At 37.4% G+C, this 27,444-nt stretch overlaps 1 protein-coding gene across 10 annotated transcripts in view; it reads right to left on the bottom strand.

The window, feature by feature from the left end:
- LOC121298410 (ERC protein 2-like) overlaps positions 1-27,444 on the bottom strand; it is a 252,786-nt gene that overhangs the window by 103,991 nt on the left and 121,351 nt on the right. For 7 of the 10 annotated variants that reach the window (XM_041225526.1, XM_041225533.1, XM_041225527.1 and 4 more), the window contains 2 exons: positions 19,915-20,046; positions 10,603-10,763 (listed from right to left, as the gene is read on the bottom strand). In XM_041225526.1, coding sequence (XP_041081460.1) covers positions 10,603-10,763; positions 19,915-20,046 — 293 coding nt within the window. The remainder of the gene's footprint in view (positions 1-10,602; positions 10,764-19,914; positions 20,047-27,444) is intronic. The other 3 variants (XM_041225530.1, XM_041225532.1, XM_041225536.1) reach the window with 1 other exon arrangement.

Below are 27,444 nucleotides of genomic sequence, written 5' to 3'. Positions count from 1 at the left end.
CAGATTTAAATTCAGAGTAAAAGAAGTCAAATTATTTTACAGCTCCTAGTTTTTTGGTTTCAATTGAAGAGTTTAACTGAACTGTACTTGTATAGTATGTATCCATCACATAAAGTTTTTTTTTTTTATTTAACCTAGTTACCAATATTATTATCAGTCATAAAATCTTCATTCTAATCAATGGTCCTCAGATTTAGCAGGGGAAGTGTTGTAAAATGTGGAGCCACTGGTAATAATAAACTGTGCTTTACTCTCACATGATTTGTGCAATAAAAAAATGTGTTTCAAACTAACAGTACTTGATAGTGGTTATCTGCATTTAATTAAAAGGTAAACACTATTAAATATGAAATAAACTGAAATGGCGATTGACTGTATTCATGATCACTGTTTGCACTGCTCCAGCATGTTGATAGCTGCAAACCCCAAGCAATGTCAGAAGCACGCAGGTACATAAGAGCTATGATATGCTTCAAGAAAACAGAGAAACATCAATATTTGCAATGCAATATAAAGAACACATTTGGACACCTGACCCCGAACAGCATCACACACTGTGAGTGAAACCCATACTTTGCAGTCAGCCCCCTGGAGCACCACATTCTAATGAAAACTGGCCCTGTGACTGGGATATATACTTAACATGATACACATCTGAGCATGTGTTGCCTGGCGCGCCAGACAATAAAGTACAGTACATACTTATTACTCTGCCTTTCTTTGTAATTACAAGGCCATTCCGTGGTATGCAAAGCATAGGAAACATTCAAAATGTAATTATATAGCTCCTCTCTTCTTTTATTATTATTATTTTGTATTTTTTTATTTTAAAGGACACACACCTACTTTCTTTAACGAACTGTGCTAATTTGCACTAATGGACCAGCAAACTATTTACTAGGAAATTTTTTTTTTTTTTTTTTTTTTACAAACAGTACTGTATAGAACATACTTGACCTCTGACATAATACTGTAGATGCAAACTGCAAAAGCAAGTGTGCCAAGGTTCCACATGTGAAGGAGATGATGATGAAAGCTCCTGTCCTCCAGATCCAACAGCATACTGTATGGACCATGGAAAACAATCACTAGGGCCACCTGGCAGTATGAACAACCTGGGACTGTAAACAACGGGATTGCTATTGTCAAGGCACAGCACTACCAACTGAAATAAAAAAGAAAAAGTGCAAAAATGCATTCATTGCTATGGAAACTGGTTTCCAAGACGGCGCTAAAACTGAGTTACTGTACATGTGATGTTCAGGACACTTCAGGAAGATGCATTCCGAAAATATTCTTAAGTGTGTCCACAAGGCCATCAAGCTAAATGTCCACAGTGTATGTAATTAGAAGATAGCTGTATTACAGTAATTGCACAGTTATCACAGGGGTTTGTACTTTTCAACTCTACTAGGATGACAGCAAGAGCACACTGAACATGTAATACATTCAGATTCGTTTGAAAAGTTTTTACTCCCTGTTAACTTCATTGTACTGTTGTATAACATGCAACTATGTTTAGTTTTAAAAGACAAATAAGGGGCTAAGAACTCAAGGAAGTTCAATCTAACTGTTTCTAAAAGGAAAAATCAACTATTTGTAAAACAAAAATAACATTTAAAAAATCCATAGCATGTGTGAGACCCCAAACATTTCAATAATGTCATAAATGTATTTAGGGCTGTTGATTTGTAGAATTCTGGCGACTCTGTGCAAACAAGGCTCTTAACTTTTGAAGTCAATACTTCGCTTTAATGGGCAATAATAAAAGAAAGTAAATATTTAGACACGTCCAATCTTCTACCCAGCTCCATTATGAGACGCATTCTTTCACTGAAATAGGCTGAGTAAAGCACAGGATTGCGCAACGCTGGTGGAAAATGGGAGCCATGCAAGAATTTGAAACCAGTTATGTTCCAACTTTTGTAACTATGTCATTAGCCCTTTTATAAGCAATGTTGCACAATCCAGAACAATAGAAAGTGCCTGCAGCTCCATTCTAGACCTCTCATTTAACAAGTTACAAGATAACTGGCTCGCCCTCAGTTTATGTCTAGGATTCAAAGGTGCCATGTTACACATTCCAAACTAGAAGAAAACAAAACAAGAAGAAAACAAAAATCTGAATCTTCGACTAAGACAAGTGAGGTTCTTTTGGTTTGCACACAGTCACACACAACAATGTATGCATAAAAATAAGCCATGACTTTGAAGTCATGCCAGGTTACACTTGAATGTTGTTAAATGAGCCAAGGAAAAAAATATTTAACTCACAAAATGGCCCCTTATTGGACCTCTCATTCACCGCTAGCTTATTCTTGATAAGAGTAGAGGACTGGCTAGAATGCTTAACTGCAGCAGCCAATGCCTGCCCTGCTTGAAGGGCACTGGCTAAACAGTGAGGGGTGCTTGGCATCTCAAGATCCGCTTTCCTTCCCACACGACACACCCACCTCTAACAACGAAGGAAGACCATTCTGGATCGAAATACTGCCCCGGGTTAAGATGCTGTAAAACGCAGAGTAGTATGCGAACTCTGTGCTGCATATATGCTGCGGTTACAACGTACAAACATGAATGGCCAGTTATAGCCAGGTTTGACAAATACGGGTTAATATTGCCAAAACATGCTCTGTGATCTCTTGTAGTTGTCTGTGACCCGGGAATTTCTATTTAACAGTCGTTCATTACAAGGCAGACACTCATTCAGTATTATTTTTTTCATTTAAACAGTGCATGCAATAAATCAGAGTGAATAACAATGAACCGCGTACTGTTATTGCTGTAAAAAAGCTTTTTTTTTCTTGTTTTTTTTCTTCTCCATCCTTGCAAAGTAACTGCTTTTTAATGATAGTCACATTTTGAGGAAATCAAATATGAGAAAAAGCATATAAATGTGGATGTATGATTAGCTCCCCTATTATTTTTCATATTGTACATTAAGAAAATAGTACATCATGTTGCGTTGCACAATTACATCTCCCCTCCTTCCTGTGGAGCCTGACAGCCTCACTCACCTTCCCCCCGGCGACCCCAGAGTTTTTAACCATAGCCTCGACCTCATGTATTTAAGCTGCAAATTATGCAGTAGTAAGTGCTCCAACCTTGTTAATGTAACAACACAGGAGTTTACTTAATGCTGTACCAACTGTATAGCCACATCCTACAGTAAAGAGAGAAAGGCAGTCCCATCAAAAACATTAAAAAACATTAATGCATACAGACAAGCAATTTACATGGAAGTGGATTCATATGTCCCTTCAAGGGGCCTCTTGTCTTGAGCTGCCTATTATTTACCGCCTTTAATTTTAGGGTTATATTATATATATATATATATATATATATATATATATGCAGTTGGTCAAGGGAGAAATTGAGAGAAGCTGATGAAGTGAATTAGATTGAACAGCCAGAATTCAACTCAACGGTATCGATAATTTCAGTATCTCTTTGAAACCTTCTTCTAGGCTCATGTTTGAACCGTGTGTTTTGGAACCCCTACCTGTTAGGAAAGATCGATTATAGCAAGATCTTTACACATTCCCCCATTAAAGGTGAATGTTTTCCATACCAGAAGTATCGAAGATGGCACATGAATGAGAACTTGTGAACAGTCATGCTTTGTTGTTTTGTTTATAAACTGTTAACGGCTAGCTTATTATCATGCTGTTAACTGTAGTTATCATATTACTGGTTACTAATTATATATATATATATATCATATAGATATATAATACCTTATATATAATATTATATACTTACTACTAGTAGTACTAGTAGTAACGTGTTGCCTGCTGAACACTGGTAAAGAGACTTGGCACCAGTCTGAATCATGGTTTCATGGCATCCAAGGACTACACATCAAGTGAATACAACAGTATTTCCCGTCTGTATAAATCAGGTCTAGATTTAACCAGTAAACCAGTAAAAGTGTTATCTGTAATGTTATTGCAATCAATACCCTGTTTTCATATAAACATTTCACGTCACTGCCATCTGTGATTTAAATGCATCTTATCCTACATAAAGCCTTTGCTTTGTGCAATAACTCAAGCAAGTCTTAAACACCAAAGACTCTTACAACACAGGCATTTCCAAACTACAGACAGAGGATGTCAGAAGGGGCATAGGGGAGATAATAATCCTGTGTAAGGTACTTTTCTTTTTTTCTTTTTTTTTTTGGTAAAGTGTGCTGAAAACTCCTGGGCCACATTTCTTTCAGAGAATAAAACCCACTACTGTTATTGAAAAGCCAGGATTCTCAAGAAAGCTAAATGGCGCTCTGTTTTTATTTCAGCTGCTTTATTTCAACTGTGCTTCTTGACAAAACCCACGTTTCAGAAAATTTGGCGTGCGGTCAACTTTCTTTCATGCTTTTTAAAATTTGAAATATTTCTCAAAAGGTAAATTCCTACCCACCACCCCCCACCCCCCTCCAGCTTTTCTTTTGTGAATACTTTTCTATGGGATTACAGGACATTCGGGCTTTGGTGGTTGTCAGATGAAGACATTTGCTATGGTATGGGTATCTATGATTGATTCGAGCAAGCAGCTCTAATCTATGACTCCTTTCCTGTGGCTGAATGCAAGTCCTGCTCCAGTTCCAACCCTACATGCTATAGAAAGCCCCATAGATGTTTATGCTGCTCATTTCCCTAATGCTGAGACCACACAGAAACACCGGCAGCGCAGATAAAAACCTACCTGCCAGCAAGCCCTCCTACGCCCCACTAATCCTTAGAGGCTGATGTAAGAAAAGCAGACAGTCAAAACCCTAAATAATGCCTTGAACATCTATTCAGTTTACAATCAAGCTGAAATGTGTGCCTCTTTTTTTTCCCTTAGCATTCACACCTATAAATCTTTGTGAAATTCAAAACTCAAAGTAAGCCACAGGTTCTCCAAGTCACAGGTGGAAGAGTTTTCCAGTATTAGGTTACCCAATTGCCAGTCAATGGTGTGAAACCATGAAGAGACCTGATACTACAGAGCTGTTGTGGGTGGTGGGGGTGTTGGTACCTTGTTTCGTGGGGGGGGGGGGGGGGGGGGGGGGGGGGGGGGGGGGGGGGGGGGGGGGGGGGGGGGGGTGCAATTCTGCAAAACTGGATTTCATTAATATTACATTAGAGGTTGGTATCCATCATGTAATGACATCTCAGATCATAAAACTAATGCCCTAACAGCCGAAAACAGCAAATGCGAGATAAATTAACAAAAAAAAGGTATTTACTGGTATACATATTTATTCCTATACATATTCATGTGAATGTCATTTACAGAACGGTTTAGATTCCACCCTTTGTAAATGTGGGCAGGTAAAATGAAGTGGCAAATCCATAAAGTCAGTCAGTCATAGACTGCAATTTGTTCCCAGGAAACCCCTGACTCATAAGTTCTGTAACCAAAAGACCACACTACCTATAGCTTAGTATGTTAAAAGCCTCATGAGTGACACACAGTTTACACAGTAAACAGTAGCCACGCTGCCTTTACTTTAGAAAGGAAACTTTTATGGCCAAAACAATCTGATATGTAAAGAAACATGGTTGCTTTTAGTATTTGGTAGGTTGCCATGAAGAAACACGGTCCTTAAAGTAAATACATCTTTCAAGCAAGTAGGAAACAGATACTTCTTCCTTAGAAAAACCTCCAGCATTTATAACATCCCAGACAGGGTAAGATTTCAGTCCACTTTGAAAGCTTGACATTAGTATGCAGACACACTAGAGAATAAAGTTCAGATGTCTGCAGTAGGATAATCCTTTATGCTGTGCCCACTGCTAGACCATATTACACAATATCAGGCCATGGAACTGAATAGAAACCCTGTCAAATGTTGTATTTGACAGGCATACATATAAACAGAAGATATGTTATGATGTTCTGTAAAATAATTAAGACTGTCCCGTTATCAGTAGTGTAGTCGAGCTCGGAACGCTGTTCCGGTATTATTTTCTATAGGCAGCTCAGATATCATTGTTTTGCCACTGACACACAGATATGTAAAATAAAGCATTCTGACAAGATGAAGAATGACTCTTTGTGAAAATACTTATAGAAATTTGATAGATGCTTATATGTGTTGCTAGAAGCTCAATATACAAATGAATTTGAATTAATTTAAATGAATTCTTTTTTAAGAAAATCAATATTTTAGTGCTGTTCCGATAACTTCAGATTTAGGATTGCACCCCAGCCCTTTAATCACAGGAAGACGGTGCCAGATACCGAACATCAATTGATAGGACTTCGGGACAGGACATACAAACAACTAAACTGAATTAAATATAGCAGCCAAGCCTATAAGACACGTCGTATCGGTACATCATTCTGGGATAAAACTGAAATGAAAACATAGTTTTAGCTGATGGAAATCCTCACAGTTAATCAAACTGATCTGTTTTAAAACTGCAGTAAAAACAAAACTGGTAAGAAAAGCAGCCGCTTGGTAGATTTTGGCACACTGAGAGTTACCATGAAAACTGGCATGCTATACACATTATATAAACATTTTATACATTTCAGGATTATCTATGTCAAGCCTCAGGACACATACCAGGAAAGAATTCCAACCGCAAGAAAAGCAGTAGACAATTTGCGCTTTCTATATTGACGAGTCCTTTGCTGCCAAGTGAACAACCATAGTGTTCAGTGTCTTCTTATTCACACAAGGGTTATTGCTTTCTGATCGTTTGCCAGTTACTTCTCTTACCAGCAGCTCCTTACTTTGCTCGGACATGTTCCTTGCTCTGTCTTTGTTTGGGTTTTCTCTGATCTTTTTTAGCGTCTGCAAGCTGGTGTTAAGAGTCGAAGCCTGCTGAGTTATAGGTCTGCTGAGGGCAAAGACTGTCAATGGAGGATTTCCACCCAACTGAGGCTTTTTTCCTTCCAAGAAGTCCCCATTACCAGCCAAACTATCCCATCAAAGTCACAGTTGAATCAACATCCACCCCCTTTGAGTGCGTTTAACTGGGAAAAGGACTCCCAGCATGTTTCTACTGTCGTCCAGGTGCAATGGGAGTACAGTTGCCAACAGTTACGTATTATAAGGGACGTGCATCTTTTAAATAAACATGTCCCTGTCACCTGCTAAATCACTACCGGACGCCATGTATCCTGTATTTAAAATTATGTATAACAGCAAATTGTTAAACCAGAGGTAACCACTTGCAGCTTTACCATTCCCTTTTCGCGTTTCATGTTGCTTCTAGATTCTGTGGATGCGAAACCTGGAGTTGTAATTTTTAACGTTTAATATAGCCAACAAGAAGCAGGCAGATTTTGAAGATATCAGCTGTAATTCAATTCAACAACAGAAACAGCAGCTTAGCACGCTGTTACTACTGAATACAGGTGCCATTTATGGATCAGTTCATTAATAACTTTAAAGACTCATAGGAAAGCTGATTCTTTTTTTTAGCAACTTGTTGGCAAAAACACAGCAGTTCTAAATTCAGAGAATTTTCTAGTGTGGAATATAAACTGCTGTGACATATTAGTATGTTATTTTTTGAGATGTTATGCTGCAGTGCATTATAATAAAGCAAACACTGTAAACATGCAGAAAGCATTATTGAAGCTTTTTAAAACAAGACGTCACGCCAGCAAACAAGAACACCCCTGTTTAAACGTCTTTTCCACAAGCCCAGTTTAACTACAATAATTATAATAATTTTGTCTTACACATGCTGTCCCAGAACTACAGGAAGGCAGGTGTTGAAATTATGAAATGATGTTAAACAGTTGGCACATTCTTTTTTGCCTGTTAGCCAGCCAGCGATCACAAGGAAATATACAGTCAACATGTCCAGCAAGCATTAAATACACTCTGCTTCTCTGTAAAATATCCGTACAGCTTTTGCTTACAAATCTAAATACCGAGCCAGAGAAAGACTGCATATATCAGCTGCCAGCTGTGTATATCCCAAATAGATCATAAATAGTATGGTTTATATACACCACCAATCAAGAGGCACTGTGGTCTGTCTGTTAGATCTAACCTGGAAACCCTTGCACATCGGCTTACTGTGTGAACTTGGGAAACCCAATTCACTTTCTTCCACTGCACTTCTGTCTATAGTAAAGGACACTGAATGGACACAGGGCTATCTCAGTTTTGTAGTTACAAAAGGGCCAAAATAGCTTTTAATGTGGATGCTAACAGTACAAAGCATGCATACTAAACTAATTAAAAGGGTTACAATTGATCTTTTGCACAGGTTCTGTATTTTCTTTCAGCAAAAAAAGAAGGATGACGCAGCCATGTAAGTCCTTAATCAACAGATGAGTGATTCGGTGCTATTAACAACAAGCATTACGCACTCACATATTTTATTAATTAATTTCTTTCACATCAGAAATACCAAAGGTTTCTGAATGCTGGATCCCAACTGAAGATAATCAGGACACAAAATCTGCATGCTTTGACGGGTGAGCAGCTTTCAGGGATCAAAGAGGCATATTGTTCTCTATCTACTGTCATTAACCTCCAGGGACTGTTCAGCACATCTTTCAGCAAAAACATTTTATGTAAGTATAAATTATTTTCTATGGCTATAGTTGCTGAAGTGACTGGCTTTTCGCCAATGCCATATAAAAGAAGCAGATGCCACAATGGAAGTTTTTAATGAATTATTAATTTCATGCAAAACTAATCCTTGGATGAGTATGAAGAGCATTTTCTTAAGTACACATTCTTTTATATCATTCACTACCTATCAGCACTTCCTATGCCATCACAAGCTTTAAAATGCAACCACACCGCGTTTGACAGTAGAACAGCATGGATCATCAGTGAAAAAGAGGTGACACATCACTTTACAAGATGGATTATGAATATGCCTATCACAGAACAATATGATGTTTGTCCAAATGATTCTGGCTTTGCTGCAAGGATTTCTGTTTGAAAACCTTGTGGTTAACTAAAATAATGCTCTGCACAAAGTGTCTGTATACAATATAGTGCATTATATCACCAAGGAACTGCCATAAATATGTGATCTTTTTCCGTAACACAGACATATAGATACAAAATAGTTATGCCTGCTTCAAAAGGCTACTTAAGTGATTTAAGTGATGTTTTTTGTACCCAGGTTATTTAACATTGTAAATGTTGATTGGTCACATTAGACAGGTCGTCTATCTGCAGTATACAGGTGTTTTTTTTTTTTTTTAATACAGATTTGGCTATATGCTGCGACCATCCATAAGGGTAATAATGACATTGAAATAGGATACAGTGCATTATAGAGCACATACAGCAGAGTTTAAAAAGACTAGCATCAAACTAGGATACTGATGTGTGGGTCAATGGCAAGAAGAGATATAAACTAACTACAAGACACACATACTAACTCTCTACAAGACGGGAACAGAAATATAAATCAGTAGTTCTGTGTTCTGTCTTTTTTCAAGATGCTTTGTTTATAAAGTATGCTGTACTGAATACCCATGAGATTGTCTGTATAACTTGTTGCTTCAAAAATGATAATCCTTGTGGTCTAGCTGTTCGGTAGCAATACCTGATCCATCCTTATCTGATTGGAGAAGGACATTTGAAATTAACAGAAATAACGTCAAAATCGCATAACACTTGAAAGGATAGGTATGGTACTGAAAAAAACTAATACATGATTAATAACTTAGGAAATACGGCACATAACAGAATCTGTTACTGTATTAAATAGTTTATTTCACCCTTTTTTGCACCTTAAATAGAGAAATATCTATTATATAATACTTTTTTCATGCTTTGAATGCATTGTAATAGATACCCATGCAGTTTATTCCACAAGGTGTTATGTTAACACTTCAAGGTTTATAGCACCACTCATTTAATGACCATGTGCTGTTCAGTCTCTGCCCTGATGCCCGTTGAGATCATTTCACTGTGTGAGACTAGATAATTACTCCTAGCCATTCCTAGCATGAAGTCCTTACCAGGCTAAACAACTGCTTGCCATGCTGACCCGATCACAACAGGGTCAGAAGTCAGAACTGCACCACAGCGCAATTACTTTCATCTTTTTATTGTGTGAAGGAAGCTGGGGCCTTAATTACATGCCAATATTGTAAAGGCTCCTTAAACAACATTAAACTGTCATCTAGTCTGCAAAGCATTCCACTGGGCACACAAATTAGGCAAATGAGGAAATATTCCAGCCAAGACAGTATACCAGTTTACCACAGTAAATCTGCACGGCAATGCATGGATATGGCTTTAATATGGGACATTTTTATACGGGATTGGTCCCTTTACATTGAAAACAATGTAATAGATTAAGCTTTGCATTGCATGAAACTTTTACAGACTGCAGTTAAAAAAAAAAACAACAAACAAACAAACAAATGCAGTTTCATGAATACTGAACATTATTTAATCCAATAAAACACTTAAAAAACAGGTATTCTTAAAATGACTCCTAGCTTTAGGCTTTGTGAACAGGGTCTATTACTTCTGTGGAAGTTCATTTTAGACTGTTCCCTTTATCACTTTAAGCAATGTTCATTCATCTTAAGCAACCTGAAAACCAAGCATTGACACGTTAAAACAAACAGAGTTAAAAGTTACTGTGCAACAAAGACATTTCGAGTCACACTTACTTCATCTCCAGGATTTCTTCAAGCTGTTTTCTTCGCTCGAGCCTCAGGTTGGTAAGGTGCCCATCCTTTTCCGAGAGTGACTGCTGTGTGGAGGACAGTCGCATTTTGGTGGAGTCCAACTCCTGCCTGGTCTTTTCCAGCGTCATCATCAGCTCCTCCAGCTGCAAAGTTGAACTTTGGTTGGTTAGTTAGTAAAAATGACTTAAAGCATAGCTTGAACTGCAATATATTGAAATCGGTATGCAAGCCGCACTGCTATACTGCATAAGGTGCAGAGGTGTGCAAGTCAATCCCTCTTATATAACACAATTGACAGTAATTGGGCTAGTCTATCTTATTATTCACAGATAGCTTACTATTAAGTGTTTAATAGCTATGAATGCAAAACAATACCGTATAACTACAGTATACAGTTACTGGCTACCTTTTATAAATTACATTTTCACTGGTGGATAAGATGCATTCATTAAGTTTACTGTATTCTGTCCCATAGTTTCACTGTTGTTTTATTTGCTTTTAAAATCAAATACAATTTATTTTCCATTATCCACAAGGTGCAAATGATGCACTCCAAAAACATACATCTTGTAATATGCGATTACAGATTGTAATATGCGATTACAGATTGTAATGTTAGGGATACAGTAACAATATTTTATTATTTATTATTTATTACGCCAAAATAAGCGCTAAAATGATCATTAAAAAAAACAAAACCCTGTGTTACCCTAAATTTGAATACTAACAAAAGGTTGGTTGTATCTATGCATCCAATAAACAATTCTGAAATTCAATTTAGTGGCTTAGAAGTAGTTCTAAATATGTGTTTTATTCATGTTAGAATTGAAGTTTACCAATGCTTTGAGAATTGTATCCATTTTATCTCGCAATGTAATCCTTTAAATCGGTAGACCCGTCAGCTTCGGTTCCCCAGGTCTCAACCACAGTTGCATACAACCCTGTTAACAATCTGTCTGCACTGTACTTGACAAGGTAACTTAAACTCACTAACACTTGATATAGACTGAGGGATGAGAAAGCCGGGGTCATTTCAAACAGACTAGCTAAAACTGCAAGTCTGCATTCTCCCTTAAACTCTACAATACATACTGCAGCTGAAACGCACTATACTAAGGAAACAACTTAGGCAATAGAATACAGAATAAAGCAGTATGCGTTTGTATGCAGTGTGTGTTTGAATGTGCTCTAAAATACACATTGTGTATGTAGTGTTACCTACAGGCGGTTTCTGTGAACAAGTTAGTGCACTGAAGAATCTAATAATAATAATGCATGAATAAAACAAACTGAACTGGCAAACAGAAGGCAGCAGTATTTGACAAATGTGCTTTTCTTGCCTAATGATACCAGTTGCGTTAGAAGTCAACTAGAAGGGACGGCGGTTTTTCAAGTGTCTTTCCTGTATGTCATGTCAAGACGGGTCGTCCTCCTTTGAGGCATATTCACACTATTAATCTGACGGCTCATCGGAGACCTTTCAACACACACGCTGACAGGCGCAAACAACAGAACAGCTCCCCCACCACAGGTCAACATTAATGAATGGAAATTACTCTAAAGGGTGACAAGCGGGATAAAAAGCCGCCAAATTGCAACAAAAAAAGAAGTTGCACATACAGTACAAAAATAGAAGGGGGAGGTGGATTTCTAATTCATTGAGAATTGTTCTGTAAAAACAAGAGATACATTTTCACAACCTGATTCCACTATGATAATAATTTTGTTAGGAAATTGTGCCCTATAATTATCAAGCCGTTGATTCTCATAAGAAAAAAAAAAAATCAGCTGACAACTTAAATATTTCTCCTGTCCCTCTGAGAGCTATATCAACTTGGTACTTCCTACGTTTGTTTGAAAATGTGTTTCATTTCGACTCACATGGACTGTAACTCAGACAACAGCTAAACCTGGCTACCTTCTCCTTTATTTTTTTTGGTTCGGGTGAGTGGGTGTCAGAGATTTTACATGTTTTTCTTTTTTGTTCACGTATGATACATTTCTGCGTAAAGACAAGGCTTTGGCACCTTTCCAACAGTCAATGTCGTTATTAGCAATATTATCCTTAAATCTCCAACAGGGAACAATAATACAGCAATACTGCCATGTAGAACAGATAACTCATCTGTCTCACTTCCACACATGCTGTAAAAAAAAAAAAAAATCTGAATGAAACTCATTGTAAAGTCTAGTATCATTAAACATGATTAACATTTTTACGTCATAAAGTTCTTAACCCTTAAGAAAATGAAAGCCGCTTTTAAGCACCTCCTTTGTTAAACTAATAAGATCTATAGATTAATAGAGGTGAAAATTCCCCAGTTTCAGATATAGATTATAAATACAGTAAATGCACAATACATAAATAATGACCAGCATGCTGTGTGTGTGTGTTCTTGTCCCACCATTGCATAGGGTTGGATTTAAAGTGCGCAGCTGAATATTTCAACATTTCGCTGCATGTTGTCTTAAAGTGTACCTCATCTTTTTACACCTGAGCTTGACAGCCATACAAACCCTCGACCCCCTCAACATCTTCAGCATGTTTTACATCTCCTGCAAGTTACTAGTATTTAACGTAGGAATTTAAAAACAAAATCAACTTGACTTTGTTCCCTTTTTAGTTTGTAATATGGAAGGCTACCTAACATGGATTCTTATTTATAAATATTTCCTAACAGGCAAATCCCTAGTCTTGCTGTAAAAATAAAAAAAAAACAATGTTTTCAGTTCTATAGTGTAAAAAGACACTTGGCACAATGAATTGCGCTCATTCAGACTAATATTTATGAGCTTGCGAAGAGGCCAAAAACGTTCACATTTACAGCTTTTCTTGGCTACTTAATTTATGTGTGTCAGGCGCCTTTTTTATAACCAATATAAAACAAGTGCACGAGAAAAGAAAAGGAAATATTTTGATTACAATTCACTTTTAAACAATGAGTGCCTTAAAAATTGGGAAAACATTTTTTAACCAAATTACTGTAACTATTTACAGTATGCACACTGTGTTTGATAGTCAGAATTCAAAGTCTGAAGACTGAAAGCGATTAGACTTGTTTGATTGGGTGTTAAGTACTTGACCCTCCTCTGTGCCCAAGATGAAATGAAAAAGCAGGGCTGTGCGGATCTTCACCTGTTGTTGGAGCAGCACACTGTCAGCTCAGTGCTCTGCTCAATATCAATAGCACCGTGGATAGAAGGAGAAAAGAGAGTCTACACACGGTGAGCTTGCCTATAATCATAGACGCAAGCACTATTTCATCTCACAACTCATATAGGGAGGTATGTGTGTGGAGGGAGGGGGGTTAACTGCAGATCAGGTGCTTTCTAAGAGCTATCAACATGCAGGCCATAAGATATCTATCTATCTATCTATCTATATATATATATCTATATATATATATATATATCTATATATATATATATATATATATATATATATATATATATATATATATAGACTACAGTCTGCATAGCCTGGCCTTTGCTCGAATCAGAATCACATAATTAACAATGCACACATTAGCAAAGCCTATGTTGATTAACCAGATTATCACATTATCCTGTGCATGCCAGTTCAGTTGGAGTTCAAAAATCCTTTACTGTGTGTAACACTGTTGTGAATTTACACCAGTACTAATACTCCCTTGTCTGCTCTGATTCGGAGCTGCTTCAAAGACTTGGTTCAAACAAGCAGTCAGTTCTTACTTTAAAAAAAGGATGACTACTTACTAAGCTAATGTGAAAGCTCACCACCAGGGTTTAAATATGTTTGATTTCTTATTTCTTTACAGTGTTGACTCTAAAGTGATTACCTTTTTTGGTGTTACATTATACTTATCATTGGGAACAGTCTAACACCCAATCATTCATTCTGAAGTAAAACATATAGGAAAGTAGGGACCTGATTTTATAAAAACTTGGTAAACTAGGAGGGTAATGTTTAAATGTTTACAGCAGGGACTCCATTTAAAGCTCTTAAAAGGGGCATGAGGCTGTGTCAAACCATATGGCAGTGTTGTCTGACTTTGTAAAAAAGATGAATATATTTGAACATTTGTATCAGAACTTATCTCCGGTAACATGAGGTGGTCCAAGATCAGAGCTCATCAGGGTCTGAGAAAGCAGCCGTTGAGAATTACAGTTCATATTTCTGAAAAACACATAACATTGGACTGTGTGTGTTGGAAAAACACAACCTTGAACCCTGGCTATTCATTACAGTTTTGAACACCAGAACCTCCAGGGAACCGAAAGGCCAGCTACGAGAGCTGCAGCTCATAGTTCCAGTTCAGCAGCAATGAGCCCTCAGTGTCAGAGGGTCACGTGCTTACATCTCAATACCGCAGCCCTTTTGGGATCACGAGTCAAAGGGCTTCCTGCTCAATCACAGCAGGCAAGGCTCGGCTACTCCACAAAGAGAAGACTGGTCTTTCTAGAGAAGAAGTGAAACCACCAACCAAACCCCCCCCCCCCAAACCTACAGCTGCACCAGATCACTTCTCCCAGGGGGGGCTGCTGCAGCACGGAGGTTCTTTCACGGATTGGATTAGGCGTGTAAGCGTTTTCATCTTTCTTACGTGACAAATTGCACAATGTCAGCACTCAATTACAAACTGTTGCTTGTGGTACGTCAACCTTCTTAAAACAAATAATTGTGGAAAATTCTTATCAACAACTGTTTTGTTTTTTTGAGCTATCAAAAGATTCAATGTTCCAACACCCCCAAAAAATGACCAAGAATATTGTCTGCATGTAAACTTTGCAATACATTTAACAATAATACATTCTGAAGTCTTGTTTGCATTAGTATGTTGAACCTCAATTATACAGACTTCAAAAGTCATTTTGATGTTTTAAACAATATATATAAAAAAGTATTGGTCTAAAAAATATTTGTACTAAATAATTAAAACAAAACTTATAAACACAAGCTCAGGCTCCCTTTTCTGGCTTTATGAACTGTTAAAATTTCACATTATGAAAACAGTTGAGTTATGTTTGGCCAGGAAGCCAAAACTGTGCTGTGAAATAAAGCAGCAGCAGCAGCATGATATAAACTGTGTTTGCAGCCTTAAATCCCCTCATCCCCCTTGAACTGTCATGTGTTAGTGAAATGAAAGGCACCTGGTTCCTGGCGCAGGTAAAGAAATACTGGCATAGGAAATTATGCTTGATTTTGATTGAGTCTTGTTGCCAGAGTCCATGAAACAGCTGCAAGACAGAGTACCTGCCCGGGGCCTAAAGACTGTATTTCCCTCATCACCCAAGCACCTGTATATGCTGATGTTACTGGATGCTGGTAGATATCAAGCCTCAATGGGATACTGAACCTTCATGATGATGGAGTGTGCTCCATACCTTTCTTAATAACAGCCTGGCGCTTTCTACTGCTGTGCATCTGCATTACAGGATATGGCATTGTCATGCACCTCTTTATTTATTTTTTTATCTTCACTGGACTTTCAACAGTGAGGCAGAAGTATAAACAGAGGTGGCAGAGCTTGAGGGGCTTGACAGTGCAAACATTGAATTCAAAGGCTTCCTGCCTTGGCTTCAAATCAGTACCTCTGAATACGAAACAGGAGAACGCAGGCAGCCGCGACAGTCACATGCTAACTGAAACATGAAGGTCATTTCACTCTGTCAAACCCTTTTTTTTTTTTTTTTTTTTTTTTTACACTGTATATGATTTGCTAATGTCTACTGTTAACATGAACTAAAAAAAATAATAACTCTACCACTATAATTAAGCCAGATTCAACTGAAGTCCGTTGCTTGCTAATTTCTGAGAAGTCAGAGGATAAATGAACAGACTTTTAAACACTGGTACAGTAACTTGATTTTTAATCCGCCAGTTTACATTTTCTCACATACGTGCAGTGGCACGCAGTTTTGTGATTGGATTTATAACTATAACAGTACTGAAATGTGGGGCCAGTAGAGTTGAAAGGTCTCTGAATCATGTGATTCATTTGGATCTCCCAATCACAATGAGAGTTTTGCTAAATGCACGTAATTAAATCATGAAACAAACATGTACAGTAACTACATAGTGTGGTTCCTTTGCAAATGTTGTGTCACTTTTAAACCTTTTTAATTCTTTTAAAAAGAACACTGTTAGATTTTTATAATAAAATCTTACCGCTTCCCAGCATTCTGTATGTGTTGTCTATAATGACTGCTGAAGCAACAAGGTGAACTAGAGTATAATTAGAGAGAGAGCACTGCAACACAAGTAGCCATATCTTTTTGGAAATGCAATGTTTGGCATCACTACAGTATTGTTTTTTTTTTCTTTTCCATTTAAGCCATACGGCTCCTGTCGTATTTCTTCAACAAGACAGTTTGAGCTTTACATTCGCCATAACCCAATCATTCCAAATTTCACTTGACTGAAGACTCAAAATATAAAGACATGCCTATGCTATGGCTTAGAAAGAAAAACAGAAATTGCGTACAAAATGAAAAACAATGGCTGCATTTTAATTACAGGTGCACCTGTCTAGCCAGCTGGACAGAAGTCTAAATTGATGCCTCTGTTTTGTTTGTTAAAATATATGTCTGGTCTACCCTGAAACCCGAGCTTGAAGAGACACGAGTGCAAATTTAAGCACAATAAACGTAGACGCAACAGACACTGTAACCACTAAAACTGCGCCATGCTTACTTTCAGAATATAGTACATGCATCTTTTAAAATACAGCCAAGAGGTGTTGATACAGATCTCTTCAAAACAACCCTTTGAAAATACTTTTACAGTAAACCACCAAGAGAGAGAAAAGAAAACAAACAAAACAAAACATGCAAGGCACAGAGATAAGGCAACTGCAACAGAAGCAAAAGACAAAAAAAAAGTTAGTATGAATGGTGAGTAGGCACTTCAGACAGATGAAGGCAGACTGGCACACAATGTGAATCTCTCCCTACAAGACAGATAGTATGTGAGACAGAGAGAAGGAAAGAGAAAAGGATAGAAAAACAGTTAGCAGGTGGACAGGACCCACGCCGCGGGACCCCCCTTCGACCAGCATGGTTTGTGTGTTGAATGAGTTTCGAGACATGTGGCCCCCATCATGCCAAGAAATCCAACTTGTGACAAACTGTTTAAAACACAGGGAGAGGCTGAAGAGACGCATCACAGGCACACGGAGGAAACAAACACAGTCTTCACCACATCCAGATCAAGAGCTGTCTGGATGCAGACATCATGTGTGTGCTGCACTGAAGCTGGAATGAGTGCTTAGCCCAACACTGCCTGCAGTTCAGAGCTGTTATGTATGCTCACTCTGTGCCTGTGCCGTGTCATTACTGCTCCCCCCATGCATTACGAGTACAATACCCTCCAACACCCCAATCCCTGTTGAAGGGGATGGGAAGTCCCCAGTTAGAAGCATCATAGTGGTTTTACAAGCTGTGCTTCAGATGGATAGGCGCTGAAATAGCAGGTGCCTAGAAACAGGAAATGCATGGTTTAGTAGTAGAGAATAAAAAAGAAAACATAAGCAGAAAGAATGAATTGTACAGCTGAATTGTAGCAGAGAGCACGCCGATTCTCTGCAACCATTTATACTGCAGGTCTGAAGCTCATGTATCAGTTATTGTTCATTTAGTAATGCAGTGGATTCAATCAAGAAACACAAAGACTACGATGTACGGCTATGGCCACAAGTTTTGCATCATCTAGAATTTTAGGATTGAGACATGTCAAAAAATGACTATATGAACATCATTTAGATCTTTTATTTAACATAATTTAATCAAATAAACTACAAAATGATATAGCAGAAGTCTACCAGAAGCCATAATAGTAGTACAGTAGATTTCGAAACGTCACATTTGTCAGTTTTTCGTTAAGTATACGGGAAAACTACAAAGCAATATGTAATTCAATATGTTAACGTAACATTATTCTGAAGATTTAATTCGGCTTTAAGAAGCAAAATTTGTTCATTCTATAGATGCAACACTTTTGGCAATAGCTATAGACTCAATGCCGAGGCTTATGCAGCGCTGTTAGCTAAAATTAGATCATGGATTTAGGTTGATTTGGGTTAATGGTATCTTAGTGGGGTATATAAAGACTGATACACGGCCAAGACCTTGCAGCAGTTATCTTAATAATTAGGTTTGCTCCTTATCTGCCTGGCTCCACCCTCTCCAGTGAGTGAAGCCGGGCTAAGAGATCCATAGATTGAGAAAGCACAGGACATGAAAGAACTTTCAATACGAGGCATCTGTCAGAGATCACTCACTGGCTTTATGATGGATGACAAAGACGGTGATAGGAAAGGAAAGCTTTTCATGGGAGCACCTGCAGGCATTGTGATTCCATGAGTAGGAAGTTAAGGAATTATAGAAAGAAAAGGAAAAGCCCAGCAAAAATAATAATATAAAAAAGGAATCTGTGTATAATTGAAATGAAATAAGCTTTAGTCTAAAAAAGGAAACCCAACTGGGGAATAACAAACAAGCCACAACAAACAATTTTAACAGTACATATGTTTTATATATATATATATATATATATATATATATATATATATATATATATTAAAAAAAATATAAAAAAATAAATAAAAAAAAAAATGATGGAAAAAATACTCTGAGTATGAGAAAATGAGTAAACATAAAATCTCCTCCCACAGAGATAATATTGTATCAGCTATGAATGTTACTGGTTAAATCATTTAAATAATACATATTTGGGGTGTAACAGTCCTATTTTGTAATGGTTGGGGTTTTTTCACTTCAATTCAGATAGTCAGCCCTTTTTCAGTGGATGTTTTAACTGACTCTATTTGCATGTTTGGTAAGTGCTGTAGCATGTGAATAAGGTTACAGGTAGCAGTGCAGGCATATTACCACAGTCCAGACATGCTGTTGTTTATGTAGTTTTACTAAGCTAAACAACTGACATTGTGTATGTGTTCCTGAAGACTCGGAAATAATGTGTTGTGTAAATTGACTTTATCAACATAAAAAACATACATATATAATAATGTATAGTTAACTTCATTTTTAAGGTAATGCAGTACCTGGATGAAAGTTATCCTCGCTTTAGTATAAAAGTGCTTTCAATTTTCACGGCTTTACAAATATTTTAGTCCGAAATTGCAGGTAGGATTTGGGACCTAAATAAACCAAAAGGGATTTATTGTCGTTTGCCCTTCTTGGGTGGTGGTGGTGGTGGTGGTGGGGGGGGGGGGGGGGGGGGGGGGGGGGGGGGGGGGGGGGGGCCAGTGAATGTCTGTCACAGAGAGGTGAAAGTTCAAGTTCTCTCATGCAGACCTGTTTCTCAGCAGCAGAGCGAGCAGACTCTTCCTGGGCCAGGACCCGCTCTCTCTCCGCAGTGATGTGCACGCTGTCACGCAGGGCCTTCTCCAGCTCCTCCACTCGTTCTGATCTCTCACGCATCGAGTCCTGAGGGGGAGGAAAGGCAGCACAACTCTGCAGTGTTACTTTGAGGAGGTGGAGGAAAATAATAATAATAATAATAATAATAATAATAATAATAATAATAATAATAATAATAGAACGCATGCAATCTATACATGTATGTGAAATGCAGGGAATTAAAGAGAAAATATGCTTTTTTAATGGATAATTGACTCCCCCTATATTTAGCTGGTAGCAGTAGTTATGATCATAGCCAATGCACATTTAACGTTCTGCAATAATCTCCAGTAATTTGGAATTGTACAGTAATGTTATAACAGCCTTTGAGCTCAATTAGCTGGTTGAGTCAGTGCTGAGTCAATGGTTGAAGTTGCCCTCATAGATATTTACTATGGTATTCTTGAAGTTTTCCCATGCTTTTCCCCCAATGTTTATACCATGCATTTACCATAGTTTACCCTCGATTGTCATGTTTATTAATATACTTTACCATACCTTGCCATTCTGTACACTGCTCACCTATGCTTTACCATGCTTTAAGTATGATTTATTACACTTTGCTAAGCCTTTACTATGGTAAGTTTTTATTAGGGCAAGATTACTGATTTGCAAGTGAGTTGTGATATTCCATTAAACTGCAGCTTCATTTCCTTTCCTATAGGAGGCAGATTGCTACATTATGACCAAAAAGTTCCCTTAGTGAGCGAGTCTCACTCATGTCTGCAATGGTAAGAATCAGCTATTTACTAATGTGATAAATAGTGTTGAAATGAATACACTGTACAGCAAGCATGTGCTAGAATAAGAAAGAAATTAAAATTCAGATAATACAGTATGAGGGGAATAAAAGAATTAGCAGCAAGTGAAGTTTTCAAATATTAGAATGTTTTGTGACGTCCGCATCCTGCAGTAAAAAAAAAAAAAGCCCAGCTGTGAATGCTGTAGTATCAACACAGCATGACTGTGGTCTTTGGTAAACGATTGCCCTGAAACCACAGTTATCACTGGGCCATCCAATATGTGACTTGGGACTAAAACGACTGTGTCGTCATAGTAAATTGAATAAACCAAAGAAAAACAAGACATAGATATGTATCTAGGCAAATGAAGGAATGGGCGATTAGTGGAGGTTCTAAAATAGGAAATAAAGTCATATTTTGAAAGGAATGCGAGATGGAAAGTCCTACTCAGCCAATATTTAGTTCCAATAATTATTTTTATATATAGATCTATCTAGATAGATCTAGATAGAGAAAACCCGAATGCATTTATATTTTGGCCATTCTTCATGTAGTATTGCATGTATAAATCTCATTGTGTTATCTGTTCACGCTTTTCCTTGCAGGGGAAAAAAAACAAACAATAATACATGTAAAGTTTTAGCTAGGCGTGGGTACCACAACGTGTGTGGCCTTTTACAGTACAACTTGTATGTTTTAACTATTTGTTTTACACAAACCCTTATTTTTCTAATCTAAAATGGAAGCTCCACGGTTCACACCATCTGCTTTAACCAGCCTGGAAATGTTGATCCAGATGCTTTTCTGACAGTAACACCGGACAGGCAAGAGCAGCCTCAGCAGAGCTAAACTTTTTGCCGTGTTCCAAGCTGCAAGTGACTGGCAGCATTAGCCAGGAGACGAGTGCTAGCAGCACGCATGCAATAGAATATGTATAAATACGCATCACGACCTTGCGCCAAATTACAACCGAGGCTGTGGCTTTTATCCGGGAATCTGAGTAAAAAAAAAAAAAAAAAACTGAAAGATGAGTCAAATGTAAACCTGGTCATGGGAAGAGTTTAATAAGGGGACCAATTCATTTCAACAGTATGGACCAGTTTAAGTTTCATTCAGGTATTTAGTAGATTAACCCTCAAGGATAACATTAATCAGAAACAGCACCGTTTGAAGAATCTGTGGTTTTCTAATTTCTCAGAATGGCCCTTTCACAACGCAAAAAAAAAAAAAAAAATTACAACCAAAACAAAAACAAATCAAAAGACACATAAGCTGCTCCTGCTGGTGAGTAATGACACAGGGAAGCTGTGTGCTTCATGTCCAACCTGCAGAATTGAATTTGAAAGAACACCAGTAATGCACTAAAATCAACACAGTATACATCAAACCGCCTGGGTACTGGGCAAGCAGCACCCATATGGAAACTTGACAAGATTAGTTTTAACTTTAACTATAACTTTTAGCTGGGGAAAAATAAGCATTTTAAGAAAATCTAACTTCAAGCAGATGTGGATCACTTTTTATTTCAATTCACCGTCGTTGACATGTTAGTCAAAGTGAAATAATATTGCTCAACAGCTGCATTATTACATTATTTTAATTTTCCTGAAGTGTTTTTTCAGTGCTAGAAATGAATTGAAATTCCAGTGTGAGTACAATACATACTGAGTATGTACTGTATTATGTATTCTAGTTAAGACTAACATGTACTGTGTAATTGCATACATAAACCATTAAAGCCTTAAAAATATTACAGACATTACACAAAAATTATATATATATATATATATATATATATATATACACACATTGTGTGTGTATGTTGTATATATATATAATATCTATATAGATATATATATATATATATAATATATATATATATATAATATATTATATAATGTTTTTAAGGCTTTAAAAAATTCCGAAATATGCCATTATACATACCGTTTATGTGTCTTGTACAATACATAATACAATACATACTCAGTTATGTAGAGTCTTTTCGGAAAAAATTTCACCTTTCAGTTCTAGCACTGAAAAAACTTTTTTTTGAAAATTAAAAATAATTTTATTATAATTGCAGCTGTTGAGCAATGTCGTTTCATAAAGTAACACTAACATATATATATATATATATATATATATATATATATATATATATATATATATATATATATATATATATATATATTAAAAAAAGCAATGTTGTAACTGATGACCAGGACAATCACAGCAGACAGGTTAACCACAGGACAAGAATAAGAGCCGTTGATTAAGAAGCTCTTGATTTCTGAATTTCAGAAACTCCACAGAGCTGCCAACTCGCTGCACCCGAGTTATTATATGCATTGCGAGAAAAAAATGAATGGATAGTTGTATTAGAATGCTTTTTTACAGTGTGGCGATAAATGATGATGTTAATAGGAGTGAATAGACAGTGTTTTTATAAAGTCGACCACTTTAACGCAGCATAGATGTAAATCCAATGATCATATGCATGTGCAACTCACCGGGTACGATATAGGCAGCCTGACAAGGCAAATCCTATAGGTCAGTGGTGTCCAATCACGGTCCTGGAGGGGCATTACATATATAATGAAGTACTTCAGGGTCTAGATGTTTAATTGGTTCATTTGATAATTGGAACAAAGACCAGGAGTGGAAGAGCCAACTCTGGCCAGCCCTGCTGTAGATGCTGAATATGTCCATAGGGGTCGCCACCTGCACAGTACATGGTCAGGATGCTGACTCTGGGACAGTCTGTTCCTGGGTTAGCATGGCAGCTGCAAGCAGATGTATTAACAGATCGTTCTGTAGCACCCAGACAATGTACAGTCATGTTGGTAGTGCCCCTTGTGGTCATGTGGAGAATTTACAGGAAAGCTGTATATCTCCATTGCCATGTTATGATCACCCCATATTTATTTACTCAAAATGATACTCAGAAGTTACATTCTACACCGTCTCTTTTCCATGAGCTGGTTTATGGTACAGTACCTGACCTATTTACTGTAGAGTGGTTACATATTCTGAAATCTGGAACCACTCAGTCAAACACACTTTTTATTTTAACAAAACAAACAAAAAACAGCCCCCCCCCCCATCTAGTCCATTACCAATGCTTTCCAATATACTAGCTGTATTCCCCTCTTCCCTCATATCTTCTCTCTCCTAAGCCAAACTTTAGAGTTAGTGAACTCCGCAAGGCAGACATTGTATCCCAGACCTCACGGAGATCAAGTCTAGAAGAGAATACCATTCCAGCTCATTTAAATGACAGATTTGGTCAGTCCTGAGGCGCTGCTGGATGAAAACCTTGAAATGATCTGTACTTCCTTCAGAAACAATTTTCAGTTTTTCCATCTACTAATAACACAGCCTGAATCTGCACTGTGCACTTTGGGCTTATGCACGTTTTTTTTTGTTTGTTTGTTTTTGGTTTTGTTTTAATGAAACTAGAAAATTTATAACATTAACATGTACTGTGTCAACTTTGCCTGAAATTCAAACCTCAAAACTGCAAAACGGCATTCATTCTTCGTAAGCTTCGTATTTTTTTTGTTTCATAAATTCAATATACACTGTACTATTATTATTATTGTGGCTTCAATGTTTATCACTGTTCTTATCTCTCTTCCTGTCCCTGTCTCTATTCATATTGTGGTAGCTACTACATTATGAAATATATATGATTTTATTATTATTATTATTATTATTATTATTATTATTATTATTATTATTATTAGTAGTAGTAGTAGTAGTAGTAGTATCATCATTATTATTTTGTTGTTTAAGTTAGATTCATTAAACTAATAAATATAGTTTTTAGACAATTGTTCAAATACATAAGTGCTATTTCATTTTACCATCAGTAAAATGCTACCCAGACAGGCATCCTTTTCCCTTAGGACATCTATATTAACACAGATATTAAGATGGTAAACAGCATGACTGTTTTTTGTACACTGTTAAGATTCCTGTTAAATTGTAAATACCCATGATAACAAAATTGCAGATCCCAATACGTCTCCTATTGGAACAAAACATAACAAAACGAACAGAGCAGTAATGTCTAAACTGCTAACCGGCTATTTTTAATAATAATGAAGACTGTGTTCTTACACTGGACCCTTTAATACCTCGATCTTCTTCTCTAAAGCAATGTGATCCTCCTGCTGATTTTCAGACAGCTGATTGAAGCCTCTTCAACTCTCCCAGAACGCCTGATTAAAGGATGCACAAAGTTCTTAAAACATTTCGTTTCATTTAGAGAAAAAAAAATGAAAAAGAAAGGTATTGCAATCCAGCCTCTTTTTTTCAGTTTTCTTGGCAAATCGCACCATTTTGAAAGGGTTAATTTTGACTTGTTACAATTTTTTTTTTCTCCCCAAGGTTTTTTGGCTCTTAATTTACCTTCATCTCCACTTTGGTTCTTCATAATGTAGCCAACTATGCCAACTGAAAATGGATTTTCTTTCCAGTTGGAATGTTTTCTACCTGCATATGATGAAGCTAAGGAATGCTTCTAACTGATTTTACATGTTCACTCTTACCTCTGTCTCCTTGACAGGCTATTACCAATGCAGATAGGGTTAGTGTGTTAGTATTCTTATGTTTTGCTGCAATAAGAAAAGTACTGGTACCTACAGTTTTGTTCGCATGGCCATTTATAGTACCATTGTAACTGGAAGCTTAACAGTGTGCAAAAGAACATACATACATGCTTTATAACATCATAATGTCTGTGCTAAATACATTTCAAAGTGAAGAGGATGCTTGTCTGCTGTTAAAATGAAATATCACTTATGTATTTAAAAAACAATATGAATTCATTAATGTAATTAATCTTTAACTTCAAGCAATATCATAATAATACATAACGTGTTTTGTGCACTGTCATAATTCAACGGATTACCTGTAAGGTTATTCACTATTGAATTTCCAGTCTGTCACATCGCCTCTGGATTCCCAGTGCGTGCTCTGCAGTGTACCGGGAACATTTTAATTAAAACCACGTATGGAAACATTTCTTAACAGAAACTGCATTCTGCACACTTAACCACCAAAACTAAAACAGAGGTTTCCCCATGAAATAGCTAATAATATTTTACAAGCAAGCCAGCTTCTCTGAAGGTGTGTGTGCGCGCCAGGGGAATTGTCTGGCTGTTAAGTAACAGAGCGTTAACATTTGGGCTATGGGGTTCCACATGGGCTGCTGTTTCAATGAAAATCCACAGTCTACCATAAAGAAGTTATTGATGTTGAGCTGACATGTGACTTGATTAGCAAATGCCCTACTGCCTAACCTTTAGCAACTGTAGCCAAGTGTACACCGCTGGTAATTATTGCTGTGCAGGGAAATTCAGATAAACTGGATTGTATTACTGTTGATTTATGTAGAATGTGATTGGACCCCAGTGGGTACTGAAGTCCCATAGGTGCACATCCCAAAGAGTTAATAGCTATTCAGAATGGTACTGCATATCATCTAATATCCTCGGTTTCTAACTGCTACCTATATATATATATATTTTTATTTATTTATTTTTTTCTTGTTTTTAGGCTTTACGATGGCATAAATTGAGTGCAACGCGGCATGACCAATTTGGCAAGATGTTCATTGTTTTACTCCAAGCATACAGGACTACAATAAGTGTTGCATATAAAAAAGAAATAATTAAAGATTACTTATAAATCCTGGGGTTGTGCTTCCAGAGGAAAATCTAATTTTAGTCAGACTACAGAACAGAATGTTTTAAAACAGGAATATCACTTTGCAATCCTCAGACACAGCACTGGAAACCACTCAGTTCTCGAGGCACCTCAAGCTTCTTACTCGTACGATATTCATCAAGCAAGAGGCAACTTCCTCCTGAAAACCACACTTATTAACTTTAGCTTTCCAGTTATTCCTTTCCGGCAGATCCCTGCTCCTGCTGACAGCTAACTTGTGTCAGTGTTGCTATGTGGCGTTTTGTAAGCAACTGTACCAGTGGCTCTGAATGAAGTACATCAGAGTTCCGCTTTCTAACGATCGCTCAATCAAGCTAGTGGACAGTGCTGAGAAACACACATCAGGTGATCACTTGTTCCTGGGCTGCAGTAATCTGTGAGCCAATCATCACATGTATTTCAGTTTCCATGGTGCAGGCTATTCACATACTACATGGCAACCTGATCAGAGAAACAGCAGCCTTAATCAAAGTAAGTGGACTGTGATAGCATATGTGATTTTTCAACAGTATACAAAAAGTCTGTGTATTTAATGGATTGCAAGTTGGGTGCTTTTTTGAGGGCATCTGGAGCCCGTTGTTCCCAGTCTACATGCAGTGATTGATCAGGCGTTGTTTCTGGTCACTGCATCACGGTAGGACTGAGCGCCTTGATGTCAGAAGCAGTGGGGAAGCAGCGGCAATGTTACTTTAAAGGGCACGTAGATTCAGATCACAGATTGGCTCTTACTGCAATTACCAGCATGCTGATCAGCCAGTTGTTGTGTTAGTAAGCGACAACAGCACCATCTAGTGAACACCTACTCTGTGTTGTCATCAATCCACAGCAGGTGTTCACTAGATGGCGCTGGTGCTGAGTTACATAAAGACCGGCCTGGTGTATGGCTCGCAACTAGAAGAGAAGAACAGCTTCTGAGCTCAGCTTAAAAACACACTTCTCTGAATATTAA

The sequence above is a fragment of the Polyodon spathula genome, chromosome 23 (genome assembly GCF_017654505.1).
Source record: "Polyodon spathula isolate WHYD16114869_AA chromosome 23, ASM1765450v1, whole genome shotgun sequence".
Classification (NCBI taxonomy): Eukaryota; Metazoa; Chordata; class Actinopteri; order Acipenseriformes; family Polyodontidae; genus Polyodon; species Polyodon spathula.
This window is presented reverse-complemented; position numbering and strand designations above follow the sequence as displayed.